The 26549-nt window shown below is 41.1% G+C and overlaps 1 protein-coding gene across 3 annotated transcripts in view; it reads right to left on the reverse strand.

Moving 5' to 3' along the window:
• Nucleotides 1-26549, reverse strand: part of PDE11A (phosphodiesterase 11A) — a 414495-nt gene that overhangs the window by 350173 nt on the left and 37773 nt on the right. For 2 of the 3 annotated variants that reach the window (XR_015255343.1, XM_025933541.2), the window contains exon 1: nucleotides 24406-25662. The exons of the other annotated variant lie outside the window; for it this stretch is intronic. Coding sequence is in view for 1 of the 2 variants with exons in the window: in XM_025933541.2 (XP_025789326.1) it covers nucleotides 24406-25317 (912 nt within the window). In the remaining variant the exon portion in view is untranslated. Of the gene's footprint in view, nucleotides 1-24405; nucleotides 25663-26549 lie in introns of those variants that run through there. 3 annotated transcript variants of the gene reach the window in all.

The following is a 26549-nucleotide window of genomic DNA, read 5'->3' on the forward strand; positions in this document are numbered from 1 at the left end:
ACTGGGCTCTGTACTGACAGCGTGAAGCCTTCTTGGGATTCTCTCTCTCTCTCTCTCTCTAATAAATAAACATAAAAAAAAAGGAGGTAAGTAATTTACATGATGTAAGTAATCTACCAATAACTGAGCTAGAGTGCTGACTCAGAGATGCCTAGGTCTAAAGTATGGGCTCTTTTCATCATACTATGCTAATTTGAAGAGTTAGCTAGTTGTGCTTATGGCCACTGCCCATGTTGTTGTTAAATGCAGCTCCACAAAAATAGAGAGATCTGTCAGTGGTAATAAACAGTAGTTTATATTCAACTTAATGTACTAGGACAGAGTCAGAGTTAACACTGCCATTCTTCTTTTTCACAAATTCAACAGGGTGGTCACTTTTTTCTCAGCCTATGTTTAAATATATTAGCAAAGGTTGACTTCTGTAGAAGGAAAGCACAGAATAAATCAAGTATGCTTCCCAAAAGCTTAAAGCTCATGCTTTGTGAAGAGCAGGCACATCATGAATTGTAAATATCTGTTCCCAGATGCAACCTATTTCATAGAAATGATGAAATGACCCAAGAAAGTGAAGCTAGAATCCTGAGTTTATTTTCCAAAATCTGAAAGTTGATATGCAAGTACAATGTATGATTTCCTGATATATTCCCTTGAGTTAAACCTGTTGTGATCATGATCATGATCATAAAGGAAGTTTGTGGAAGTACAAAAAATGCTGGATATGATGCCAAAGTCCTGAATTCCCTGTCCCAGTTCTGTTACTATTTAGCTCCAAAATTCTGGGCCATTTAACTTCTCTAAGCCTCAATTTCTTCATCTTCTAAATGGGGGTAATGATTTCTACCTTTCACAGAAGTGAGAATGAACTGAAATAGTATAGACTAAAGCATTGTATAAATCATAAAATGCTACACAAATATGCCACCACATTCAGAATACAGAACAGGATTCAGACTAGGAGCATTAGGAACTCTCCATTTGAAAAATCTTGTCCCCACAAGGCTTGCTTAACTTCCTGTCTCAAGTTCTGTGAGATTTCCCTAGATGTTATTTCCGGGATGTTATCCCTCATCCCACTTATTATATTTGATTGCTTCAGTGGGTGTCTGTCCCCAGCAATCAAACCAATCCATGACTAAAGCAAAGAACTTCCCCTCTGGCCCAACAGAAAAGAGCTGTTGGACCAATAAATCACTGTCATGGCTATTACTTCAGTGCCTTATTTGCAGTTCACCTACAGCTTCCAAAAGTTTCACAGTAAAGAGAAATGCATAATTTATTCTAGGATAATTTTTTTGCTTATATACTCTGGAGCTCCAGGTCTTTTCTCAGAGATGTGTACATGTCCTACTTTAAAATGACAAGGGGTGCCTGGGTGGCTCAGTTGGTTAAGCATCCGACTTCTGCTCAGGTCATGATCTCATGGTTCGTAAGTTCAAGTCCCGCATCGGGCTCTGTGCCGACAGCTCAGAGCCTGGAGCCTGCTTCCGATTCTGTGTGTGTCTCTTTCTCTGCTCCTCCCCAGCTTGCACTCTGTCTCTCAGAAATAAATAAATGTTAAAAAAAATTCTTTTAAATGACATATGCAATGATAAAGAACAACTTTATCTATGAAAAACAACTCTATCTCTTCATCTACAAAAAACAACTCTATCTCTTCCTTGCAGATTATGTCTAAAATAGTGTGGGGAAATTTGTTGACAATTTCCTCCTGTTAATTCCTAATGACACAAACAGATTTTCTTAACAGGTTTTGATACTGACTAGTTATGATGAAAAGTGAAAGGTTTTCATTTTTAAAGGAACTATCGGTGTTGCACACTCACAACTCAGCTTCTAGAAATATCAACTGTTTAGTCCATGTCAAAGTTGTATCACAACTTCAGTAAAGGGCATTGTGAAAAGATGCTGCTAAATAGTTCATTGCTCATTGTTTATACAGCACAACAGGGGCAGCAGGTCGTTGTGCTGAAGAATACAAATTGTGGGGGCACCTGGGTGGCTGAGTCAGTTGAGCGTCTGACTCTTGATTTTGGCTCTGGTCATGATCTCACAGTCATGAGAAAAGGCCGATACACACAATCTCACTCTCTCTCTCTCTCTCTCTCTCTCTCAAAACAAAACAAAACAAAACAAAACAAAACAAAACAAAACAAAAAACAAATTGTGGCTCCAAACAGCCTGGGTTCAAACACTAGCTCTCCAACTTATTAGCTATGTAATCTTAGGAAGTTACTTAAACTTTTGATACCTCAGTTTCTTCAATTATACGATGGATTGATAATTAACCCATCACATAAAATTGCTGTGTGTAATAAATGAGTTAATATATGTAAAATGCTTAAGACAATGCCTGGAACACACTAAGGTCCTTTTAAATGTTAGCTATTACTACTATTATTATTTTGCCTGCACTGGCATTAAGGGGTTATATTGCATGCAGTGAAGTTTCCTGAGGTATCTTGTCCCAAACTCTCCAAACATGATGCAAGTGCTGGAATCACTACATGTAAATAATCGATATCATCTGACATCAGCAGGTGTGAACTGCTAACACAGCTTCTGCAAGGCATTATAACATTTCCAAATTTCCAAATGTCAAGGAGCTGCCTCCTTTCACAGACAGGACTGATACAACCTCGAATATGTGATCAGAACATGAGTATAATCCCTAATATCTCCCATAGTAGTAAAAGTATAGAGTCTAGACAAAGTCAGACAACATGGATTTGCATCCTGGCTCTGTCACTTACTAGCTGTGAAAACTTGGACAAGTTACTAACTCTCTCAAAGTCCAGTTTCTTCATATGTAAAATGTGGAAAGTAATAGTAACTATCTCATAGAACTCTGTGAGGGTTAAATAAGATAAATACATCTTAGCACAGTGCCTAGTACATATACTCAATAAATGTTATCTATTGCTATTATATTTTCTTTGGTTTGGTTAGTCTAGTTGATATAAGTTCTTGGCCTATATGTTAATCAAAAAACAAATTATAGGGGCCACTGATGCTGTAAGGCTTATAAAATGTAAGGATGAAATTTTACCGGCAGAAGTTTTTTCTTGTGCCATTATAATGTTGAATTTAGTTCACTTAAAGATGCATTTTTGGGGGCGCCTGGGTGGCTCAGTCGGTTAAGCGGCTGACTTTGGCTCAGGTCATGATCTCACGGTCCATGAGTTCGAGCCCCGCGTCGGGCTCTGTGCTGACAGCTCAGAGCCTGGAGTCGGTTTCAGATTCTGTGTCTCCCTCTCTCTGACCCTCCCCTGTTCATGCTCTGTCTCTCACTGTCTCAAAAATAAATAAAACATTAAAAAATTTTTAAAAAAAGATGCATTTTTGGAAGATTTTATTATAAACCTTACAATATCGAGCAATCCTATAGTTGTCGTCTAAGTAATTTATGGAACTATGTGGAGAAAGTAGTTGACCTCTGTAATATTATCATCAATGCTTCCTTTCTACTGAAGCTTTTTGTTTGTATAATTTAAGAATTCAGATCAGAACTTCAAAATAATAAAATCAAAGAGTTAAGTCAGAGGATATCTAACCCATCAAAGTCAGGCAGACATGACTTAAACCTGGTTAGCCTTTGGCAAACCTGAGCTAGTCAGTTCATCTTTGGTTCCCTTGTAGCTTTCCTTTACTCTTCTCAATTCATGAACCTTTCCTGGTCCCATTATTGTTCTTACCATGTGGTAGTTTACCTCTGCTAGTGTTTATTAACTAACTTATTCGCTGATGGACTTTCAAAGATATTTGGAGATTCTTAAAGTTGGAAAAGTCAGAAATACTGAGGGAAATGAAGCTACAATAGTAGAATTATAGATTGTAAAGTTGTTAGTGTGCGGCAGAGAACACTGCCTGATATCTTTTTGCCCACTATTCCTATGTCTAAGGCCTCTCTTGTTCATGTGGACTCATTTGTGTTCTTAGATTGGAATAATTATGCTGAAAACTTTCTTTTTGACTTGAAGACAAAGAGGTTCAGATCCTAAGACATAATAGTTGGCTATATCCTCTACTGCAATTGATGGGAAGACCCAAAAGCAAACCTGAACCCAAATCATTTCTTTCTTAAAGATATCACCCAATGGCTATACCAAGGAATGGCTTATCCCCAACTTTCCCACAGATATATAAAGACATGTTGCTACTCAAATACAGCTCTATTACAAGTCCCCTAGTCTACACCTCCAGTCAGATGGCAGCGTTGAGCCACTCCCTATAACATACTGGAGCGGCCACTGGTAATAGTTGAGTGACTTGGACATGAAGCTCATTCAGCACTAAGCATACCTTGCTAAAAAAGGTACTAATTTTACAACTCTTGGGAAGAAGTATTTTGTAAGGTTTTTCCTCTTCCTTTCCACAATTAACATGAAATTTTAGAACTGAAAATCTTAGAAATCATTTTCCTAGCCCTCTCATGTTACATATGAAGATTCAAGCTCCACAGAGAGCAGGTTATCTGCCCAAGTTCTCATGGGTGATGAGTGCAGAGCAGACCACATCTGTGTCCCTCTCCTGCTCACAGGCCTTCCATGGTCCATTGTCTTCAAAATGGCTCTTGCCCCATCCTCCTATCTACTGCTATCCAGGATGAACTCCTTGTTGCCTTGTAAACATTCTATGTGGAAATGATTAAGAGCAGAATTAGATAGTTTAGAAGACAGATTCAATAATGTAGGTGAAATATAATGGTGACTTGGACTGGTGATGTGGCAGTAAGGTAGAAAAAAGTAGAAAGACTTGAGATGGCTTTTACAAAGTAAATCAAAAGAACTTTCTGATGGATTTAATATGGTGGGTGAAGAAAAGGTAGGAATCAAAGAGGATGCCTAGATTTCTGGCTTGGGTAACTAGGCTAAGGAAGATTAGACAGGGGAAGGAGAGTGTTGGGGGATGAGGCAGTAAAAGAATTCCTTCAATGTTTCAGGTAAAATAATCTATTTGAGAGGTGGCATGGCCTATGTGAGAGAGGGAAAAACTCCTCCCCCTTCTCTTGATTCCATGAGGACAGACTTCCCTTAACCTTCCAGACTTTGGACCCACTCCTTGCTCTTCCCTATAGAGGCAGGGTAGAGATTGGCAGGTATTGAGGCAGGTATAGAGGCAGAGGATGGTAGAGACACTAATTGGGTAAACACAGCCTCACCCCTTGTTCCCCTTAATCTTCTGGAGTCAGGCTGCCCACAGAAAGTATTCCCCTGCTCTGTTTCTCAATGCTCTAAGTTCCAAAAGGACAGGCCCTTATGTGGTGAGGACTGTGGGCATCTAGCATTGTTGCATCTGGGAGAATAGGTCTACTTAATTCTGGAGGTATTATAAGCCTATAAATACAAGCCCATACCCCAGTATCTGCTCAACAAGTTACAAATGTGATATTTTGATGTCCCGCTTCCTTTTTTGTCGTATCTCTCATCTCAGCCAGCACAGGGCAGGAAAGAGAGATGTTGTTTACTGGGTCTTAACAGATCCCAAGAGTGGGAGAAACAGTGATAGAGGAACATAATCACCCTGACTCTGACACTTATGGCCCTGTGGCCTCAGGAGAAGGCCTCAGGGCTTGCTTCTTAATCTACAAAAAGAGGGATAATAACATAATTCATGAGATATTCTGTAAAAGTGCCAGGTTCAAATTAATATTTAAATAGAGGAATCATTAATTTTAGTTCCAAATGCACCAACAAACGTAAGGATGGAATTTCTACAGAGAAAACAAAAATAACAGACACACTAATATTTCTATTGTAATAATAATTATTATAGCTATTTTACAATACACGTCTCCTTTGGCAAATGGTGGTTTATCAAAGGTGACAGCCAACCAAGAAAAGAAAGAGAAAAAAAAGTAGTCTAATAATCATTTATTCAAGTTTTCTTATTTCAAATCTTGAAAAACTGACCTATTCTTTAGCTTTGTACATTTACAGAGAATTTGAGAATTAGAAATGCATTCATAATAAATGGAAGGGAAAAAATATCTTTTATAAAGCTGGAGTGATTAAAAAGAAATACACTTCCGCACACAAGCCAGGCATTACATTCTGCTAAAAATAATGAAGCAAGATGCAGATGTTAAGGTTCAATGTGGTTTTCAGTCAAGAGAAAACCTCAGCTCTAGGAAACAGGGCCACACAGCTTATAAAGTTTGGTTAACTTTCCCTTTGATGGATTGTCACGGAAGGGCAGCAAGTCCTGTGGCTGAATTTTACAAGTGACTAAGCAAGTTTCAGAGCGTTGATACATTGGGGGGAGAAGCAATATAATAACAGAGGTGATTAAATCCCACATGCTTCCTGGTGGATTCAGAAGGATGGAAAATATTTCTTTTCTGTGTACAAAAGGGAAAAAAAGAACCCTGCAGGAGACTTTCACATCAGGAACTTCAGGTTAACAGAGACAGGACCTCAAACAAGCAATCAGCCTGAGAAGTGCTAGCATGGGAACTTCCGTGTTGCCATTGCAAAAAATTCCTGCTGGATACTAAACTAAGAGATACACCAAAGAAATAATATTTATCATTGTTCTGATTTTAATAAAAGCCTGGAAGCTATATACCAAATATTTAAATACCAATTTCCCTGTCACTTGTTCTACTTAGAATGCACTCAACGGGCAAGGTCTTTTTCATATTGCAAGGCATTGACCCTCATGAAATAAATTACGACCAAGGACCACATGGGGTAGCAGTTTGAAATGTAATTAAAATTGTGTGTTTTAAAAAAATATATTTCATATATGTGATTTTAAAATTACAAAGAAAGATACAGTCACAGGCCACATGGAAGTAAAAAAGGAAACCTGGTTGTTTTCTGAGGGAGTCCTATGAGATTTAAAAATTTGATTTGATGGGGTGCCTGGGTGGCTCAGTGGGTTAGGCATCTGACTTCGGCTTAGGTTATGATCTCTGGGTTCATGGGTTCAAGCCCCACATCGGTCTCTTTGCTGACAGCTCAGACCCTGGAGCCTGCTTGGGATTCTGTCTCCCTCTCTCTCTGCCCCTCCCCTGCTCATGCTCTGTCTCTCAAAAATTAAAAAAACATTAAAAAATTTTTTTTCAATTTGATTTGGAAATTAAAAACCAGAACAAATACAGTAAAACCTTGGTTTGTGAGCATAATTCATTCTGGAAACATGCTTGTAATCCAAAGCACTTGTATATCAAAGCAGACTTCCCCACAAGAAATAATGGAAACTCAGAGGATTTGTTCCATAACCCAAAAATATTCATGTAAAAATGATTACAATACTGTAATATAATACAAAATAATAAAGAAAATATAAAATATAAAGAAAAATAAACAAATTAACCTGCACTTTCCTTTGAAAACCTTCACGACTGGTGTGAGGGAGAAAAGAGAAAGGAGGGTTATTGTGTAGGACAACTTTCACTATCACTAATGAATCACTGCAATCCCTTGACTCAGTGGAATCTTTTTCTGCATGGGGGTCATTGTATATGCTCACATGGATGTTGACTACAGTACAATATTAATAAACTCTTGTCATATACTACATTTAACATAACTGGCAATAAGGCAGCAGAGGAAAGGGTCAATATCTGCAGGCAGCCTGACCTAAAATGAAGCAAAGCATTCCTAAGCTTACTCTTGTATGGAAAAGCAAAGGACTATCCATAGGTGCTTTGAAGTGACAAAAATACACTAGTGCCAGTTGTGGACACTTTCCAACATTCTGAGAAATCACTGATTTCTGCCAACCCTGTGGCCTGAGACCGAGCATCTGAGCCTGGGAAAGGATCACCCACAATCCCAAGTAGGTTTGAGACAGAGAGAGAGAGAGAGAGAGAGAGAGAGAGAGAGAGAGAGAGAAGAAGGATTGGCTCAGTTGTGATCATGTGACATTCAGCATCACGTACTACTTGTATTGCAAGACATCACTCGTTTATCAAGTTAAAATTTATTAGAAATGTTTGCTTGTCTTGCAGAACAGTCACAGAACAAGTTACTCTCAATCCAAGGTTTAACTGTATTTATTTTCATGTTCTATCCATTTTATGTTAAGGTCAGTAATGCCAGTGAAGGCCAGAAGACAGGAAAAAGAGAAAAAGAATAAGGAAAAGGGGGACAGGCAGGATGAAGGTCAGGGTGGGGGCTGGGGGGAGACAGAAAAGGGAGGAGGAAAAGAGAGGGAAGTTGGGAGGAGCAAGGGGAAGCAATTATTCAAAAAGAAGACAGGAGTGGAATGCCAGAAAAGAACAAATGGAAAGCATAAGAAAGAAATGGAGAGAGGAAAGGAAAGCCAATGGTTAAGAGGACTCTGAAATATGCTAGGTAAACTTGTTTGTTGATACTATTGTTCCAATGAGCTTCAGAGCAGTAACAATTATGACTGTGATCTCTGTCTTTAGAAATGTCATTTAACTATTTAGCACAACTAGTCACAGATGACTTTAGAAGAACTGCACACTTCTCAAAGGACTCTTTTCTAGGGTAACAATAGATAATCCAAATAAAAATATCTAGAGTTTAAAAAAGAATCTGACAATCTCAGAGGATGCTCCCTGGAAACAAGTACAGACTAGAGAAACATGAATACTTGTGGTTCTTTGGGGGGAAATAGAAATGATAGTGGTATTGGTGCATATGCTTTCATCAAAGGCTTGGTGCTGGGCTCTCCATATACATTAATTTGGTTTAAACGACCATCCCTATATCAGAGAGCTCCCAGTGTGACCTTTTACACTCTCCCTAGTGAATCAATCTACCTTGCCTAAAAGACATCATTACTGCCATTTATATAGCCACATGAAAAGAAGAATACATCTCCTTTGCTAATCACTATTTTCCCAAAGCCCCAGGCCTATTATACTAGTCATAGTTGATACCTTTTTTTTCTCTTGCTCTCACCATCCCAACTTTGCTAAGTCCTCTTCTCTATTGGCAATAGACAAATTGCTTGGTTCCCTGTGCCTTCACATCTCTAACATTCACAGCCTGGACCACAATGGCCTTGTACCTGACTGCCTGGCCTGGAAACCCAACCCATACCTATGTACAAGAAAATGAAAGGACCCTTGGCCTATATATTGGCTTAGCTCAGCATTATCAGCTAAACCCCTGTTCTTAATATAACCTTACAACCTAGTACTAGTACCTAGGCAACTTACCCTAGTGACCAAATTCTCGATGACCATCCTTTTCCTCACTTATTCACATAACAAGCATTTATGGAGCACCTAACTACTACATGCTAGGCACTGTGCCACACACAGGGAGTGGTATAAAGTCATAGCATCTGGCCTCCAAGAGCTCACAGTTTAATGGAGAGAAAGACAGGTGAGCCAAAATTTAAATTACCAAAAATGGAATAAATAGCAAGAGTCATATGGGTAGTGTTATGAAGGCAGGTTGAAAAATAATAAATTTCCATGGAGAGTTTGCAATCCTCATTATTCTTACAGATTAAACCATAGTATAGACATCACCCTGGAATGGCTTTATGGGTATGCATCCAGTACAGTCACACTGAGCCTCACGCTAAAAAGGGCCCGCTACACACACACTTGAAGTTTACGTTGAATTTGTGTTTTGTTCATGAAGTCTGATGGAGCATGCCCCAGGGGCTCATACAGTCCAGCTTCCTGATGGGTTCTCAGACTCCTGCTCCCTGCCCTGGCCCCATGACCTCTACCTCTTTCCACCCAGGGTTATAACAGGGTCAGGTAGATGGGGTTTGCGATGGGAAGGTATCCACATTCTGCTGTTGCCCTCCATTCCCAGTGAGGCGTGGGCATGGGGATGATGAGAATCAGAAGCCCGCTCTGTCTCGGGGTGGAGCAAGACTCTGGCTGTGTCCGCTGCAGGCTGACAGTACCATAACATGTTCATTCAGCAGCTCGGTGTTGGCCTCTCACCCACCCCTGATCCAGGTATGATGTATGTTCTGGCACAGAGGTTGCAGTCCTTTGGGGTTGTCCATTCATTGTGGGTGGGGGCTGGCTAGCCTGGAGGGATGACTTCCTGACCTCTGTCAAGAACCCCGTTTTGATTTCTCACTGGGTCCACAAATTATACAGCCAGGTCTAGTCCCATCCCTTATAACCCTCAGACCTTTAAGCTTAGAGGCAACAATCTCTTTAGCAAATTTCCTGTCTATAGAGTCCTATTCTCCAACCCATTCTCAACAATGGAAACTAAAACAGCAATGATCCTCTCCCATGTCTTCCAGGTCCCTTCTCCAAAGCCCAGCTAATTTTTCCTCTCAAATCTTGTTGTGGGAAATTAATCATGCACATGAGCTCCAGCCTGTGAACACCAGGGGGACCTGCGGGAGAGGACGGGAGGAGGTCTTACGCTTCAAGCCGCATGCCATGACTGGTTGGCTCTTGGGCTGGGATCCACTCCGGGGTGGGGCTGAGTTATACCTCCCTGCAGATAGGTATGGCCACAAACCCAAGTTCTAGAGTCTAGAATGACAACAAAATCGCAGCAGGAAATAATGTGTGCCACTTCCAGACCTGACCCACAAATTCTCCCCAGTCATCTGTCCATTTCTCTCTCCCCTCATCTGCCGACCACATGTTGGAAGCCCTGTGCTGCAGGTATGGAGGCACAGGCAGGCAAGACTGACCTCTTGGAGGAAAGCTACCCATCAATCAGCAAGAGCTGTGCTGAGCTTCCCAAGAGTTAGAAATAAGTTCCTGTTGTGTTTCCATTGAGTTTGTGAGGCGTATCCATTAAAGCAACTATAGTTACTCTCTTCATAAATACATGTGTGGAAGGTTTTGAAAAATACATAAAAGAAAACACAAAAGAGAAGAGAAAAACAAGCCCACCTCTATTAATGTTCTGGCAAATCATCTGCCAGCTTTTTCCCTGTGCGTTATGCCAAGAACTTTTTACTGAGTCCTCACAATGTAACAAACAGCATGTTAAACACTTTGCATATATAACATCACTTAATTGTTGTCAGGATTAACCTTTTAAGATAGTTATCATTATCTCCATTGTAGGGTGGCAGAAACTAAAAATTGCAGAAGTAAAATATGGTAACTCTCAAGGGGTTCGGACTGGGAATCACATTCAGTCTGTTTCATTCTGAATTCAACCCTCATTCAACCTCATGCTTTTGTTGTTGTTATTATTTCAAGAAAACTGAGATGCTGTTGTTTTATAAATATGCTTTGCTTTGTCCACTTAATATTTTGTGGGCAACTTCCTCTAATTAAATATTCCATTTTATGATGTAAATAATTTATTTATCCAAACATTTAGTTGGATGCTTGGGTTAATAAGCTTACACTATTATAAATAACACTACCATGAGTATTCATATACACAAATACCCATAAAAATTTCCTTGGAATGATCTGGAATTGCTAAATCTGAGGTTATGACTATTTTTTTAATTTTTAATTTTTAATTTTATTTTGAGAGGTAGGGGAGGGAGAGAGAGAGAGAGAGAGAGAGAGAGAGAGAGAGAGAGAATCCCAAGCAGCCTCTGTGCTGTCAGTGCAGAGCCCAGTGAGGGGTGCAAACTCACAAACCATAAGATCATGACCTGAGCCAAAATCAAGAGTCAGAGGCAGTACATGTTTATTTCCAAACTGTCCTAAATCAATGATTTCCAAAAGGGAGGGGGAGGATTTTGCCTCCAGGCGACATTTGGCTATATCTAAAGACATTATTAATTGTCACACCCGAGCAAGCATCTGGTGTCTAGAGGCCAGGGATTCCAAAGTGTCCAAAATGTCAACAGTGCTGATGTTGAAACACTCATACTACATAATGGTCTCATTAGGGTGTGTCACTCTTGAGACAAAATAAAGGCTACAATAAGGGCTCTTCTATTCATTCAAACATGATTCACCAAGTACCTACTTGGTGAATATGCCAGATACTGTAGTAGGTGCTAAGGTAGCATTCAGGGAGGAGGGTCAGAGCAACAGTCAAGAATAAAAGGAGGAGGTGGAAGTAAACTGTAGCTTCACTTGATGGAGAGAAAGCACATCTATTTCATTTTATACCTTCATATGTTTCCATATCATTCTCATCAAACGACTTCCATATCATTTTGCATTAAATTATATGGTGTCACAAAGCTGCTACAAGAAGTGTTGTTATATTGCTACATACATAGCGATAATAATATTGCTATATTGCTACATACGTAAATGCTTGATCCTTCAAGGTTATCTCTAAGAATAAAATGGTTGTTTCTTCAACAAAAATCCCAAGGTCGTAAGTATAAAACACCCTTACGATGACAGTGGCTCCGCTTTTCCCAGCTGACCTTTTTGTTCTTTAATTTAACAGAGCAGATCATCTCAATTTGGTTAATTCAGAGGTGGAAAAATGTTGTCCTGCCCTTTCCATTTGAAATTAGTAGGCACTCCCTGAGCGCCAATTCATTTCTGGCTATTCAATGGGAGTCACAGCAGGCATGGAAAAAATAAAGGGACCAGATCAGAAGCTGCTCCTCTGTTTCCTCATTTAAGAAATAGACGGCAGAGAGAGAGAGGGGAAAGATGCCTTGGATCCCAGCTGAGCTATCAGCCTCCTGGCCAGAGGTTCTGGGTTCCTCAGCCTGTTTGGTCAGTGCTGGACACATTCACTGCCACTGACTCCTCTCCCTAGCTTCTGTGACAACTGATCTCTGGGCTAGGATAAAAAGGAGATGCCATGACTGTCTTGGGCTTTCAGAGCCAGTGCTCAAAGAGAGGAAGTATAAGGTGAATCCGACCCCAGTCTCACGTACCTGAAGACAGAAAAAGGAACGAGCCTTAACAGTTGCATAAAGCATATACCCTGTCACTAAGCAGTTCTCCAAAAGCAAAAAGCAGCAGCAGCTAAGGGGGAAATGCGGATTCTCCATAAAAGTGGCCATTAGAGATGGGATTATAGCTTCACCTTTCCAGAAGAATTTATGCAGAAAAACCTAGACTGGTTTCCTTAGCAACCCTGGAATAATCTTTCCACAATGTCCCAAGCCTACAGTTCTTAATTCCATTACAGCTGTTATTAAAACTTTAAATATGTAATCATGCACATTAAGTTGCCAAATACCCATAAAAACTATTAGCTCACTAAACTGTATACAGCCATTTAAATGAAAAAGGAGCAACATCTAATTTCTTTAAATTGAAAAAAGTAAAGGTTAGACATTCCAACAATCTGATAAATATAGGGGGCATGAGTGCAAGGACAATGCATAGTATAAAATTAACAACACATCCCAAGAGAAAAACATAAAATAAGGAAAGCTTATCTTTTATTTGGTGAATAGTCAACACATTTAAAACAAAACTGTGTCATAGATTCCTCCTAGCCTAATAAATTATTAGAGCCTGATTACAAGCACCATGATTTAGTGTTCATTTACCCTGTAATGGCAGCTGTGACAATTTTTTTCAGTTTACAAATACTAGACCCAAATACTGTCATTTAAAAAAATCTTTAGGATTTCAAGAATAGAAGTACGAATGGTCAATCTGGAGACTTTATGGGAGAATTTATAGCACAGAAACCCAATTCATACTTTTGGGATTACATATTATACTAGAAAAATAGGCATATTCGTCAGTTGTAAAAAAAAAATTATGCTCGTCAAATGAAGAATATGTATTATGACAAGTAAATCCTGACAGTCTAAAGTAAATTTAATGCATTTGATTACCTTACATTTTAAGTTAATCATTACCTATGCATAAGGCATTATATACATACGGTACTATCCTAAAATACACCTGTGATTTGTTTTAATCCAGTAGAATACTTAGACATGGAAATGGTTGTCTTGAAGGAGGAAGGTTATGCTCACAGATCCCTAAACACAGGTGGCACGGCACACCATGCAGAGACACATGGGGACAGACCAGGGTCAGGCAGGAGGCAGAAAGGGAGAGGGCAGAACATGGTCCAAAGCCTTTATTGGGGTTCCCTCAGGAAGGAATGGAGGAGGCAGGGTAGGTTCCCTGGGTCAGTTTAGGATTGGACAGTTTGAATAATTTTGGTAGGCTCTGGACTATGGCGGGGGGGCGGGGAGGGGAGGGGTGGTAAGGTGTCCAGTACCTAGCCCTGTCCAGTACTTTGGCCTAAGCAGAGGAATTTTGGCTTGGCCTGTGAGAGTTTTTTTTTTTTTTCAACGTTTATTTATTTATTTATTTATTTTTTGGGGGGGACAGAGAGAGAGACAGAGCATGAACGGGGGAGGGGCAGAGAGAGAGGGAGACACAGAATCGGAAACAGGCTCCAGGCTCCGAGCCATCAGCCCAGAGCCCGACGCGGGGCTCGAACTCACGGACCGCGAGATCGTGACCTGGCTGAAGTCGGACGCTCAACCGACTGCGCCACCCAGGCGCCCCATGTGAGAGTTTGATTAAGGAGATTGTTGGGAAAGTACATTCTGGGTTGGTTGGTTTGCACATCACAGGTGCACTTGCAGGGGCGTCCTTTGCTCTATGAATTAGTTACCCCTGAGAGGAGCAGTATCTGAGCCCCCAAAACCAGAACATCAAAAATATGGAAAATAAGAAAATACAGTCAATATAGGTACTACCATATTTTAAATCAAAGTTCTCCTTTCATGCACAAGGACATTTCCAGAGCCAGGCCCTGTGATTAAAGCCTGCTGGACTCTGCATTTAAAAAGGTGAATACAGTCTTACATTTCTGACTTTATCCTTTTGAATATTCTTTCCCGTTATCTCATTAGAATCTAATGTTTGATTTAATAATTAGATCCTTTTGAAATACTATGGGGCCGATATGTCTGGACATATTATCCCTATGTTACAGCTGAAAACACTAAGGTAGAACTGGGAATAGAACCCAAGATTCCTATCTCGAAGTCTGGAGCATGTTCTATTACAGGCTGATGGCTTTCACAGTTTCCACAAGATAATTAGTAATTGATGAGTTCAATTCTCAAATAAATGGGCCTCATCAGATTGTTTATGGGGAAAAGTCCCATCAACTAGACCAGTGTCTCTCTTTCCTGTTAGAGGTGTGTTTGGTCCAGGCTGTCTCCTATGGAGTTTCTTCTGGAAAATAGCATATTGGGAATAAACAAAATTACTTGGACAGAACAAGACAGTCAAATACCAATATGGCATTCTGAACTCATTTCCAACAGATTTCAATCACCATTTTCTATATACTGGTGAAATTCAGTGTTCAAATAAAGATGGATACTCCTACTTGACTTGGTCTCTACACACACTTACATTCCTGGTGAGTAAACTAATATCCTGTTGACTCTGGATATCCCCATTTGGCTCTCCAAATGCTCTTGCTCTGCGCTACTCTGTTCTGTGCCAGGAGGCTGACTCCAATGAACTGCTCTGCCAGGGAAGGCTTCCTTTGCCTTCTTGGTTTCAACCAACCCTGGGTTCAACCAATGAGTGACGTTGACAGGAGAAGAGGGTGTGAAGAGGGTAACATTTCCTGGCTCCCTCTCATCCAGGTCATGTTCATCAGTGGCTGAGTTCCTCTCCCTCAGGCCATAGCTCTGGCTGGGCGGCCCCTCTCCCATAGCTTTAACTCTCTCTCAGGTTCTGGTAGTTGCACCCCCTTCAGATGTAGGTTCATTTCTACATAACGAGAGTAGTTGTATTGTTTACCATTAGAGACCTCATCACTTCAGCTGGGAGGAGGCATGGGGGAGAGGTGTAGCAACCAGCCCCGCTTACAGGGGATAACTATAGGGAACAGAAGGGAAAGAGATGGCTCTCACTTGGACATGCCACATGGACATCTAATAGCTACATCTTGGAATGAGTAGTTCATAAATGTAACCATCTCAGAAACTGAATTTTTTGAGATCTTTTGAGAGTATGTGAAACGTAAGAAATGTAATCAATAAACTTGAAAGTGCAATGTTCCTGAAAAATAAATAATTGCAAGGTTGGCCAATGTAATCTCTCATGTCTGAAAAGATCTTCAGAGAAAAATTCTAACATTTGCAAGACCTTATGCTGGAAGGAGTGTTTTACCTTCAAGAAGTTACACTGCATCAATGGGGTAATCATGAGAAAACTAGAAAATTCAGTTAGCCAGAACAGTCATGCTCCATCCTCTGCTTTTGCCTAGAAGAAGCTGGCAGTGGGCTGTTGCTAGTTTAAGTGTTTGGTTAGTGGCAGTCTGCTTTCTCCATAGTTTCCACATGGAATAAAGTAAAATTTTTAAAATGAACAAACAAAAACAAAGAGGGTGGGGAGACAGGGGTGCAGCAATTAATATGAAGATTTGATTAATGCAGACAAGCAATTCAAATAATTAACCAGTTATCTGGGCTTCACAAGCCTTATTTTTAAAAAATCTACAAAACAAGGTCTAAAGAGTAAAAGATGTGCTCAGAGGATGTACTCCTGGTTTAGCTATATATATGGCCTGCACAGGCTGAACTCTGTGCTTAGAGGTGGTTGAACTGACCACATGAAGGGTATAATTACTCAGTTGAACAGATTTGCATTAATTCCTATGTGATCTACCATAGCAAATGTGAAATGAAGAAGTTATGATCTTGATCTTGAGGAGTTCACAGTCAAGACGTCACATGGTATCCAAATGGTTCTAATAGTATGAAAATAAAAAGAAGCACATTAAAGCATTACAGAAGATCAAAGGAGGGAGAAATCATGTCAGTTTGGGTGGGATGGGGCAGGGATTAGCAAGAGCTTCGTGAAGAGGGGCCTAGAGGGCTGAGAAGACTTCAACTGACAGAGAAAAGGAGAAGGCAAAGGGACAGATGTGAGTGTGCATACAACAGTTAGTGGTCTGTAGAGGTCACATGGAGGGGTGGTGGGTGGGCATAAGGCTCTCCAAAGATCTCCATTTGAACCCTAGCTCTCACATTTGCCAGCTGGGTAACTCTGAGCAAACTACTCAACTCTTTCAAGCCTCAGTTTCTCCTTTTGTAAAATGGTGTTGGTAATAGCTACCTCTGGGGATTGTTGAGAGGTGTCAAAGAGACAATGCTTGCTAATGACCTAATGCCTGGCTCATAATTAGTGCTCCATTAATAATAGAGTTATTGTTAATCCACAGAAGAGCATCCCTTTCCCTTCTATCATTATGTTTAAATTCTTAAAATCTGACACCCTTAAAAAGCTCAAAGCTTCCTCATTTTTTTCATTTAGATAACAAAGATTTCTTGTACTAAATTTGCAACAGCCTAAAGCTATATTTTATGATAGGAAATATAATTTATCATTAACGTATAAACCACACTGTTCAGTCGTTGAAACCAACCAATTAATAAGAAACCATTGGAATTATAGAAAATACACCTTTTTTAATACCAGGAAACCTTCTTTACTATTTTAATCCCCAAAATAAATAAAAATAAATTTAGCCTGAATGCCTATAAATTCCCAGGAACCAAAGTTTCTCCTAAAATATTAGAAGCCCAACCCACTCTCTTATGACTAAACAGCTTCTTTTATGATTCAAATTCCACTTTCCAAAAGAATGTGGTTATACTGCAAAACACCACCCTTAAAATAAGTAACTAAAGTAGCAAGTAGTGGACGTCAAGGATCTTATTGACTTTCCTGTAAAACAACTCAAAGCTATTTCAGAGGAAAGCTTCATATGACTTTTCAACACTATATTAAACATGGAACACTAACTTCCAAATTAAGCCAGCCTTGTAAATAAACAGGTGACCCAAACCTCAGGAACCAAAATAAATTGGTCAGATTAGTAAACATTTAGCTTATGGGCTGGGAAAAAATTAAGTTAACCTTAAATTACCTCCCCATGATTCTGTAGGAACTGTACTTCTCTGTAATCTATCCTCATGTAAGAGCAGCAAATGCAATTTGTCACTCTGTTTATCATGATCATGTGTCTGTCAGGAAAAGGGGCTGAAACAGCAAATGTTTCCTGCTTCAAGAGCAAAATCAATTCTGGTTCTGGGCTAGTGAACATGTTTGTGGGCTTAGGGGAATTTTTAAAACACTGTGCAAGGCTGAAATAAGAATTCATAAAACTCCTTTTAAGACTAGTGGTGGGGTGGGATCAACATCTGCCTTTTAAGCAAATCTCAGCAATTTAATCACAGGACCATAGACCCATGTCTGTCAGCACTGGCTCATCAGGGAAGGAAGCATATTCCTCACTGAGTTTTCCAGACACATGAAATTAATCCCTTCTGAAGCCAAACACATTTAAATGTAGTTATTTCAGTGGAGATTATTCTAAAATGAAATTCAATGAAAGTGAATTTTAAAAAATCATTATTTATATTCTTATTTAATATATATATGTATATATACATATATATATAACAAATATACCCATATAGTAGAATGCATTCTTAAATAGAACTTTGTGTATAATTTTTATTTGTTTTCCATCTCTTCTCTTCAAGGATAAGCAATCAGCTCTCCCTTCTTATGTTATGAGAAAGCACAGCAAGAGTTGAATGACAAAATATGGAGAAAGAGTAGTCCTGGCAGAAAGGATGAAAAGCCCGGAAATAGAAAAGCACAATCCAGGCAATGAAAACAGCACATAATTTAATTAGGATGGAGCTGAAAGGAAGCAGTAGACACTAGCTGGAATAAAATTCAACTTCTCCACCTAATACACAAAATGACTCCGACTCAGGACCAGTTTCATGGACATGTGACTGGTGCAGTTGCATACGGGCCCCCGGCTTCAGGTTTAATGCTGTGCTGTACGAAACTCTTAATCTTTACCTTTGAATTTGTGCTAACTGAAGTCCAATGGAACAGTGGCATATGAGCTCAGACCTTGGAGTCTTGGCTCACACTCAGTCTTCCCTCCCACTGCCTTCCCAGGACTGGTGCTTGGTCATATATCCATGCTCTGTATGTCCCGGGCCTCATCTGGCCTACCGCCTACCACCTACTCACCCCTCCCTTGACACCAGGGGTTACAACCAGGTCACATTAGTTGAGTGAGGAGCCCACACCCTACATCTGCCATGCCCTACAACTGCCCTCTGCTCCTCGTTGGGGTCTGGGTGGGAGCATGGGGAGGGTCAGGTGCACGCCTCATGCCACATTGGGAGGAGCAAGGCTGTGGTCATCCCCACCCAAAGCTGGCAGCATTATGACCAAGTGGCAGGCAACTCAATGAAGAGCTCTTACCTACCCCCAATCCAGGTACAGGGTTTTTCAACATGGAGCTTGAAATCACTAGGGGGTTGCATGGCTGCTGTGGGATAAAGCAGCAGGTCCTTTAGAAGAGAAGATTAACTTCTCCACCTCCAACTAGGCTCCTGCTTTACCTACCACTTTGCACCACACTCCACAAATTATGTAGCTGGCTCTACTTAGAATCTTTACTCACCAAGCTTTTTTTCTTGTTACTGATAACAGAGTTAAGCTTCTCCACATCACCCAGGTTATTATCAACTCCCTCCCTTCTAGCCCAAATCCACCCTTGCAGTACATCTTCCATCTGTCCCCTGCTGCCCATTCCCACGGTTCCTGCTTTAGTTCAGCTGTTCATCATGGCTCTACTAGACCATCATAATAGACTCCTAATTATTATTATTTTTTTCCTAGAGAGAGCAAGAGCAGGGGAGGGGCAGAAAGAGAGGGTGAGAGAAAATCCCAAACAGGCTCTGCACTAATACCACAGTGGGCTTTGATCCCACAAACTGCAAGATCATGACCTAAGCCGAAATCAAGAGTCAGACGCTTAACCGATTGAGCCACCCAGGCACCCCACAGCTTTGAGCCTCCCCCTGTTCAATCCATTCAGCCACTGACACCAAGGTACCAAAAACACCACTCTGATCCTACTAAAATGTCTTTAAGGGCTCCCTGTAACTGTTAGTCACTGACTAACCGACTGTTAATGAAATTCAAATTCTTTAGTCAGGCATTCAAGGTTCTTTCTTCTTTTGCCCTCATGCTACTTTTGCGTATTCAATCTACAGCATGGGCAATACTTTGTCCAAATTAAAGCACTCACTGTCCCCTGTACACATTTTGTGCTCGCTCATTACTGTGTCTCTGATGCCATTTTGCTACACCTGGATCACTCCCGCCAAACCCACAACCATCTCCAATGGTGAAATCTAACCCCTTTTTCAGCTTGAATGGCATCTCCTCCATGAAGTCTTCCATCATGAGCCCAATCATAATGTGAATCCATTGTCTACTGAGACTAGTCATTTAGTTTGTAACATTTATTAAGTATAGTGCTTGGTATTTATTTGTGTATAGTATATGCCTCTCAACTATAAGCATTGGGAGGGCAAAAAACATGTTCTCTCACCTCTGTATGCTCGCAGTCCCCCTACCCAGGCTTTAGGTATAATGGAGCTCAGTGTATGTTTGCTGGAACTAACAAATAAGTAAATCTGTTGTGTAAACAGATCAGGTTTTCTGAAAGCCTGGCACACCTGTAACCCTGCTGTGTCATCCCCTTTCCTCCTCCCAGTTCACCTAACAAAACATCCTGGCTGCTTTTCAGATCCAAAGCCCATCAAACACCTGTATCATCATTATCAACACCAACAAAAATATCATCTCACACTTTTTATTAATGTTTAAAGTGCTATATTCTGAATGCTTAGAATAATCTCAAAGAGAACACCTGTTACTTGAGTGCTCTTATTTTCAACCTCTTGAGGGCAAGTTTTTCATTACTATATTAAAGTGGGCTGTTTAATAACTTATAACTGTCAGGGAAAAAAGGTAAATTGTAGTCACTATGATCCATACTGGATACTTAAAATGAATTTTTTTCCACTTGCAATTTTTTCTTCTAATTTCAAGTCTGTTTTTCTAAATGTTTGTTTATTTATTTATTTATTTATTTATTTATTTATTTATTTATTTATTTATTTATTTATTGAGACACACACACAGAGTGGGGGAAGGACAGAGGGAGACAGGGAAAGAGAGAATCCCAAGCAGGCTCTGCACTGTTAGCATGGAGCCCAACGCAGGGCTCAATCTCACAAACCATGAGATCATGACCTGAGCCAAAATCCAGAGTCAGACACTCAACCAACTGAGCCATCCAGTGCCCCAAGTCTTTTTTTTAGGACTAATTGAAGAAGTAATGAAAAATAATGAAATAAACTAAGGAGGGTATTTTTGCTGTCAAAACTTTTATTCAACGTTAGTTTTCATTAGTCTATTCTTGACTCCAGAATTCTATGCTTATTACCATGATTTCATTAGTATCTTTAATGCCTTTCTCTCACCCATATTGTGAACCCAAGAGGATCATCAGTCTAATTTTCAAATGATTAAATTTTTAAACTCTGTATGATAAAAAATTTTTACTTCCTGAAAAATAAAAAGAACACTAGTTGAATCTGAGCAAGAAACACCTTAAAAACATACTAGGTAATAAAATATCAGAGGGAATGGTTATATTTTTACAAAGAAACTTCAGAATGTTCATGTATTATCAGAATTACAACAACATCATGATAAAAGAACATGCATTTGAAAGGTTGTCAGTTTCCATTCATAGAAAAATCTGTAAGAGTCAGAAATGGAAAGGATGGGGAAAAATGCTAAAATGTAGGAAGGAGGCAACATTAATACAACTCCATAAAAAATCTATATAGTGTGAGTTCCTTAAAGGCACAAAGTATAATACTCTTGATAGGATAGGATAGGGTCAATCATGTGTTATCAATCACATTTAGAGAAATGTAGAAGGGTAGATATTTCTATATTCCTCAAATGTAAAGACAGTTCTAAAATACTTAATTTAAGAATAGAACATGGCTCAGGGAAAGAGTAGGTTGGTCAAAATGTGCTGAGTCCACATCTCAGTCCCAGATAAGGAGAAAAACAACTGAAAATGAGATAAAGAAAAAGAATTCTAGTAGACTTGTGTCATCATTATCATCATAAATTGATACCATTTCCTGAGTAATTGCAATGTGGCAGGTACTGTTTTAGGGGCTGTAATGCAATATTCATTTTATTTTCCAAATAATTATCTTATCTTTGTCACATACATGTTCTTATTCCCATTTTGCAGGTAAGAAAACTGAGACTCAGAGATTAAGAAGTTCTCCCAAAGGGGCACCTGGGTGGCTCAGTTGGTTGAGTGTCTGACTCTTGATTTTGGCTCAGGTCATCATCTCCCAGTTGTGAGATCAAGCCCAGCATCCAGCTCCATGCTGACAGTTGTAGAGCCTGCTTAGGATTCTCCCTCCCTCTCTCTCTCTCCCTCTCTCTCTCTCTCTGTGTGCCCCTCTCCCTCAAAACAAATAAATAAACATTAAAAAAAAAAAAAAAAGAAATTCTCCCAAGGTCACACTAATGGTGACTGTAGTGTATCATAATAAAGCAAAAAAAAAAAAAAAAAAAAAAGTAGTTTTTCTGAAGAAAAGTGGCATTAAAAAAATGAAAACACACACCAGGTTAAAAATACAGAAATATACAGTAGAAGCCAATGGTGAAATAAAAGAGAAACTCTCTGTCCAGGATGAAATGAAGACCAGGCATAACCCAGATCTCCAACTCAGCCTATATAATACCTTCCCTTATGTTCCCTTTGCCAGTCCTCCCAACAACCTGGTCCTCTTTACAGCTATTGCTACCACCCTGGGGACTTTCCCACTGTCAGTTTCCAAATATCAAAGGCAACTTTGCTTTACACTCTGCCTTCAGAGTACAAATAGGGCCCAGAAGAAATATCAGCTGTTGAAAATCTGATTTTCTGTAACTCTGACAACACCTCTAGCCACAATTCTAGGCAGCAGGAAGACAAGTAAACTGCTGAGGAAGCTGGAATTCTGCTCCTGAAGAAAAGGCAGTTATGTGAACAGTCTTAAATACAAGTTAGGAGTTGAAGGAGAGCAAGAAATAAAAGCTACAGAAATGGGAAAATATCAACTGGGGAAGAATAAGAAAAGTAAAGGCAATGAAGAGAATAGACTGCAATTCCAAGCTCTAACAAGTGTCATCCAACTAGGAAGGGATTTTTTTCTTTTTTCTTTTTTTTTTAGCCCAAGCTCACAAGAAGAATGTGGAAGTAATGGGAAACAAAAGACTGTGATTGTTCAACTTCTTACAGAATCTTCACCATAAAGATTGTTAAATGTTTTCACTTCTTTCTATTGCTTTCCAAGATTATAGAGAAACAGACACTTGCGAAAGTTCATTCATTGGTTGCTTGACCTAAAACTATCTCTTCAAGAAGGATATAATGAATAACACACCTAATCAATAACAAAAGGTGAATGAAAATGGTTATTTTGACTGGCATCCCTTACTATGAAAGTGTTATACTGACAGACATCACAAAAAATGTGAAACTCGGTTTTAGTACAAGCTAGTCAATTTTCTATGTAAAATGGTCAACTTTCAGATAAAATAAAGAAAGTTTTACCCTCAGTGCCCCTCCCACCACTTTTGCTATTCGATCAACAGCAACCAAACTCTCGAGAAACAGGTGGCTCTATTAGATGCTGGAAGACGTGCTCATCAAATGACCACAAAATTTTCATAACCAAGGCTAAGAACTTTCAATTCTTATGAACCCCGAAAAGTCTCATAGAAAGTACATCCAGTCTATCACGTTCAGTGAATAGATACTGAAGAATCAGAACTGACTAGCTTTCAGATCTGGTACCTAGTATCACGTTCAAATCACTATGAAAATGAAACGCTTAGAAATACCAGCAAACAGCATGTTGTGTTTCCTTTTCCACTTGAAACTAGCATGTGTACCCTACTGACTGCCTTTGGAATTGCTAAAAAATTATCAATTTTTGTTCATTTCACAAACTAAAAGCCTACTTGTTCAGTCCTATCAAAAGCTGGCTGCAGATAATGCTGTATTCAAACCCAAAGATAAATAATCCCTCTATTTTGTCCAGCCTCTCTAAACTCAGTAACAGAAACAATTAAAAAGCCACAAATAAGCCAGAGGCCCATTCTTCCCCTGATTTTCTTCCTCTTTTCCTCTTCCTCCCTACCTTGAAATGCATGCAACTTTAAGCTAGGTAAAGGGATGTGAAAGTAGTTCAGTACTCTGTTCCCTGTCCAACCCTGAAAGAGAATGAAATTTATTACAGTCCCAAAAGACATCAGAGACACCAACATGCCATTTTCTTCAGACTAACACTACTATTCTGGAGTAGACACTTTTTCCTAGCACCTCACAAATCCGTTCTAAAACCATACACTGATATTCTTAAGGACAAGGAATCTTGACAGAGAAACATGTGATATTACTGACTGCAAAATGTAGTCCTTGTGATATATGAAATGTTTACAAGCCCTGTGGGTTAGGAAAAGACCATTATATCAACGATGGTGTAGTAACATTCTAACTGGTCTAAACTCAGAAGGAATTTAAAAGTAGCAAGATTAGTGCTGTAAAGAGTCTAAATTAATGTGTTCCTGGATGCCAAGGGGTAACAGAAGGTTTAGCTTCCAAGCCAGTGGGGCTCTGGAAGGGGGACAATGCAAAGTCCTACCTGGTAGGCATCAGGAATGTTGACCGTTTCTCCATGCTCCCCGACATAGCCAATAATGCCTTTGCCCCAGGGGACCTGCACTTCGTTTGAGTTCTCTGTGCTGCTGCAGGGCAGCAGTGGGGTTCCTGCATGCACATCAAAGAATTTGGAGACCAAGCTCTTCTTGCCAGCAGCTGCCCCTTCCACCAGGAAGAGAGAGCAGCGGTCAGCGTCCACCATGAGGCAGACAAAGATGAGGATCTTGTAGCTCAGGCTGGTAAGGTCAAGGTCATTGGAGATATCCTTGACCAGTTCCAGGAAGAACTGACGCTCATTATGCTTTTTGAGGTGGCACTTGTAGTCCATGGCCGTAGGGGGGTACTGAGGCAGATTCACCCTGGATTCCAGCAGGGCACTGAGAATGTGGGCTGTGGTGGGGGGCAGGGAGCTGGCCTTCCGGAGAAGTGCCCTCCGCCGCACACTGCTCAGGGGCTCCTGGGCCCGGGAGGTCACCTGTTCATCGTAGGTCCTGTTCACGTGGATGGCCTTGGAGCGAGCAAAACTCTTCCTTAGCTCTTTCTGAGAAGCTCTCCGCTGCAGGCTCCCATCGCCCCCGCTGCCACTGGCCCAGCTGGGACTCAGGGGAACCCCACCACAGTCCCCGCCGCCCAGAGTGGGCTGGCTGTTGGCAGAGCTATTTGGTCCAGGGCCAACACCAACACTGCCGCTGCGTCTGCCACCGCTGTGAGCCAAGCTGTTGGTGCTGGCCACTGCGGGCCTCGGGCCTACAGCCCCCTGACTCTCACTGTGTCTCTGCAGCCACTTCTCCACCATCTCCTGCTTCCCCTTCCGCATCAGGTAATCTTCAAATAACTCTGGGTGTCTGTCCAGGAAAGTTTCCACTTCCCCAAAGTCCAGGTGTGAGGCCGTCATGGTCCCAGACACAGCTTCACTGCCACTCTACGCTTGGACCTAATGTTTACCTACCCCAGCCCTCTAGCTGGTCCAGCACATGTCTGTCCCCACCAGTATTCCCAGTTCGGTGAGAGATTCTGCTGAGCACTGGAATCTCAGCTGGGAGGTGCCCCTTCCTTCGGGCTCAGAGAGTGGCTGGCAAGAACCCCACCCCCTCGCCCTGCTACTCCTGCTTCGCACAGGTGCCCCCCACTGAGCTGTTGCCGTGGCCACAGTTCCCGTCTGGAAACCCGGAGCTATCGCTGTTCGTGCTCAGGCTGCTGCTGCTGCCGCTGCCGCTGTAACCGGATGAGTGGACCACTGTGAAAGGGAGGTAGGGCAGGACACGCCCCTGAGTGAGGCACGGAGCCCGGAGGGAGGGAAGAGGTGGGAGGAGGGAGGCTCCGGCGCCCGGACCAGCCAAACTCCACCGCCCAGGATGCCAGGCGGTTCCTGGAATATTCTCTGGACCGCCGGAATCGGAGTCCGGGAAAAGGGCCGACTCCTGATTGGAACACGATTAAAGGGGGAAATGCACCTTGTTCCTTCCCCCTCCTCCCTTCCTTACCTCCCTAGCCCTCCCAATTCCCCACCCCTTAATCCTCCCGGCGTTTCCAGGAGGCCCCAGGGGAGCCCAGTGGGAGCCCAAGTACAGGGAAAGTGTTGGTGTTTTGCAGGGATCAGACCCAGAAGCTGACTCCAAGGAAATGAGGATGCTCAGAGACAGGGAAGATTATTTTCCTGTGATGCGACTGTGCACTGTTGGTTCCTAGGATTCCTGGGACTGCCCACTAATACTGCCCAGCTCCTTGTGGGCGTTCAGTAAATATTAATGGAACTGGATTTCCCCGAAATTAGCAAGTGAAGTTTCCCATCTGACTTACGACTTTAACCAAATTCATGGACCTGACTGAGGAAGTGGAGAAAGGTGGTACATGCAGGGAGGGTGTAAAAATACAGCCCCTTGGATTAGGCGGACCCTGCCTAGCAGGGGGCACATAGCAAGGTGGGCTTCAGGGCCTCAGGGGGCTTCTTTCCAAGCCAGTCCTGCATACTGGGTGGTTTCTCTTCTTTTCACGAATGACCTACCATCTCTTCCTTCTTTCTCCACTCAGTCTGGCAAAGCCACCAATGCTTCCTTTACTCCCAACATCCTAGGTCTTGTGGGCAAGGATTTCTCTTCTGTGAGAGGCTTTTCTTTCTACAGACCC

Source organism: Puma concolor, chromosome C1 (genome assembly GCF_028749965.1).
Source record: "Puma concolor isolate L17-30 chromosome C1, mPumCon1.1.hap2, whole genome shotgun sequence".
NCBI classification, from domain to species: domain Eukaryota; kingdom Metazoa; phylum Chordata; class Mammalia; order Carnivora; family Felidae; genus Puma; species Puma concolor.